This window comes from Sphaeroforma arctica (assembly GCF_001186125.1).
Source record: "Sphaeroforma arctica JP610 unplaced genomic scaffold supercont1.4298, whole genome shotgun sequence".
Taxonomy (NCBI): Eukaryota; class Ichthyosporea; order Ichthyophonida; genus Sphaeroforma; species Sphaeroforma arctica.
The window spans coordinates 1-2,572 of NW_014036260.1; the positions used below are offsets into that span (position 1 = coordinate 1).

At 39.9% G+C, this 2,572-nt stretch overlaps 1 protein-coding gene across 1 annotated transcript; it reads right to left on the reverse strand.

Annotated features, from left to right (window-relative positions):
* Nucleotides 1-258: 258 nt before the first annotated feature.
* Nucleotides 259-1,694, reverse strand: SARC_14210 (hypothetical protein; the record flags this gene model as incomplete). The annotated part of the gene is made up of 2 exons (XM_014291658.1): nucleotides 1,050-1,694; nucleotides 259-411 (listed from the first exon to the last, which is right to left on the reverse strand). Exons 1-2 carry the CDS (start codon nucleotides 1,512-1,514, stop codon nucleotides 259-261), a joined length of 618 nt encoding a protein of 205 aa, XP_014147133.1. The 5' UTR covers nucleotides 1,515-1,694.
* Nucleotides 1,695-2,572: the final 878 nt, after the last annotated feature.

The window sequence follows — 2,572 nt, forward strand, 5'->3', positions numbered from 1 at the left end:
GTGTGTGTGTGTGTGTGTGTGTGTGTGTGTGTGTGTTGTTGTTGTGTTGTTGTGTGTCACTATATATATATATATATGTGTGTGTGTGTGTAGTATTATATATATATATATATATATATATATTCGGTGCAATTTCACATCCATATAACTGCTTTTATCTCGCTTGTTTTAAATATCATAGATTACCTAATACCGTACAGGTAGGGACATACATGTATATTATACAATCATCGTACAATGAGGCCTATAACTGTACTGTCATACACCTCTGAAAATTAGTCCCATACCGCATATATCGACGCTGATGACTACACCAGGCACAAAGTTTTTCACACTCCGATTCTTCGGTGGTCTGCAGCATCGTTCCACGGACACTTGTGACCACCCCCCGGGTCGAGCGCCACAGTCTATCTGTCAATAAAGAATGAAAGCTCAGTTATAGTGAGCGCACATGTGTGTGTACTTCAAAATGTCATGGGCAAACTGCAGTGTAGTAAAGGTGTCTGTGTATATATATCTGTTCACATAGGGGGCCACCCTCTGTTATTGTGTAGTAACGTGGGTGTGTATATATCTGATAAAAGAAACAAGCCTTTGTTACACTACCTCTATGTGTGTATTTCTGTCAATCAAAGGGGCGAGTCACGTTATAGCACACTAATATATGTGAGCATTTTCCTTGACGATGCCATCCTAGGAAGCGTTTGATGTCTGAGAGCAGTCTGCTGTAAGAATTTTTCTGCTATCTATACAATTGTACACTATCACATAATTCCAAAGTATCATGATAGGATAGAAAAGGCTTCGATCCGACCCCGTATTGCTACAGCAACAGGCTGGCTGCACTTCGCACGCGCTTAAAGCCGTATACAAAAGCAGTTGTACGCCAACATCGGGACGAGAAACAACCCAAGTTTTGCTGTTGCCACTCTCCATGACTATTGAATCAGGCCCTAAATCTTCGTTCTTGCACTCTGAGATTGAACTCCAACTAAACATAAACTACATAATTGATCAAGCGTACGATAGTTTAAAGTGTGTACGCTTACCACAGTCCTGCCCGGCTTTAGGAACCGATGTTTATCGTCAATCTGCTGCAGTTTAAATGCACTTCTACTCGCATAGTGACTGTCTGCCGCTAATTTGGCCCAGGGATCAGCGAGTTGCCGTTTAATCCATTGTGCAGAGGAGCCTGTAGGTCTCTTTCCTTTGGATGTGACATTGTTGCCTTGTTTGGAACAGCCTGTACTACCTTTCCCGGTGCTTTTACTACTATTAATTGTATTGACTTTTGCTTTGGTGTTTGTGCTTGTGCTTCGCTTCGTCACTTTCCTACTTGTGGAATAATCTTGGTGTAGAAACGACCTCTCTAATAAAGGCGGACAGTGCAATGGTGTTCTTAACCTATTCGCACCACACACACCGCCAAAAGATGTTTTGGGATAATAAGGAACACTCCCAGACCTCCAGAGCCCTGAACAGGTACAATGGGAAATCCCGATAGGCCTAGTCATATTGGGTCTAGTAGAGACTAGTGGTATAAATCAGTTCATAAACACATGGCAGAGTCTTCTGAATCATACAGAAGGCTGTGAACATCACGGGATCTTACCGGAGAAGGGATACTTTGCGATGGCACCTTACAGTGCGTACCATTTTTTTCTACAAAAAACAATATAAACATATATATTTACATATGTATACATATAAATATATATAATGTAATCAGTTGGCTAATATATATCTATATATATGCACTGTGCATTGCATTGCCGTATGCCGTCACCTTGGTGTGTCATCATTTTGTGGTCTTTAAGTTTTGACTTTTGACATTTCAACAGAATTCCATAGATACACTTCATCGTGAATATTTATCTTCGCAAGGGAAGGTATTTATTTATATCATATAATGTGTATACGTATAGTAAACAAGCGTATACATACGTTCGCGTTAGACTTGTAGTTAAGTAGACACCCTATAGCTAAGCAACGCACAGAATTATTGATGCGCCAGTAAAAATAGACTAAAAAACTAGAAACAGCCCGATATATAGGCACAGGCGTCGACATGTCACTGACACCTAGGGAAGGTATGACTCTTTTGCATACTTTACAACTTCACGTGAGGTTTCCGCATTTGACGGACCCCTATACTTGTCTCGATTTTTTTTCAACTGCCTATGTCTACGTATGCACGATCACTAGCAAAGAACAGGGCTTGAGAAAGATCGCATTGTTTGAGATCGTTTTATAGTTGTGGTCGTCTCACAGTATAATATATGTATTGTGTTTATATTCCAGTAACCGAATCGTTTCGACCTTTACATATCCGACTTTGAATCATATCATCTCTCATTTGATTGTTTCTACGAGAGTGCCTAATCTCAGTGTGTGAAGTAGACCAATACTGTATACATCATCACAATCTTCTAATGTATCCATATATATATATATATATTAATGTATGTATATATATATGTCTGTGTCTGTGTCTGTGTCTGTGTCTGTGTCTGTGTCTGTGTCTGTGTGTGCGCGTGTATGTGTGTTCGTTTTTATATGTCGTGTCTGTATA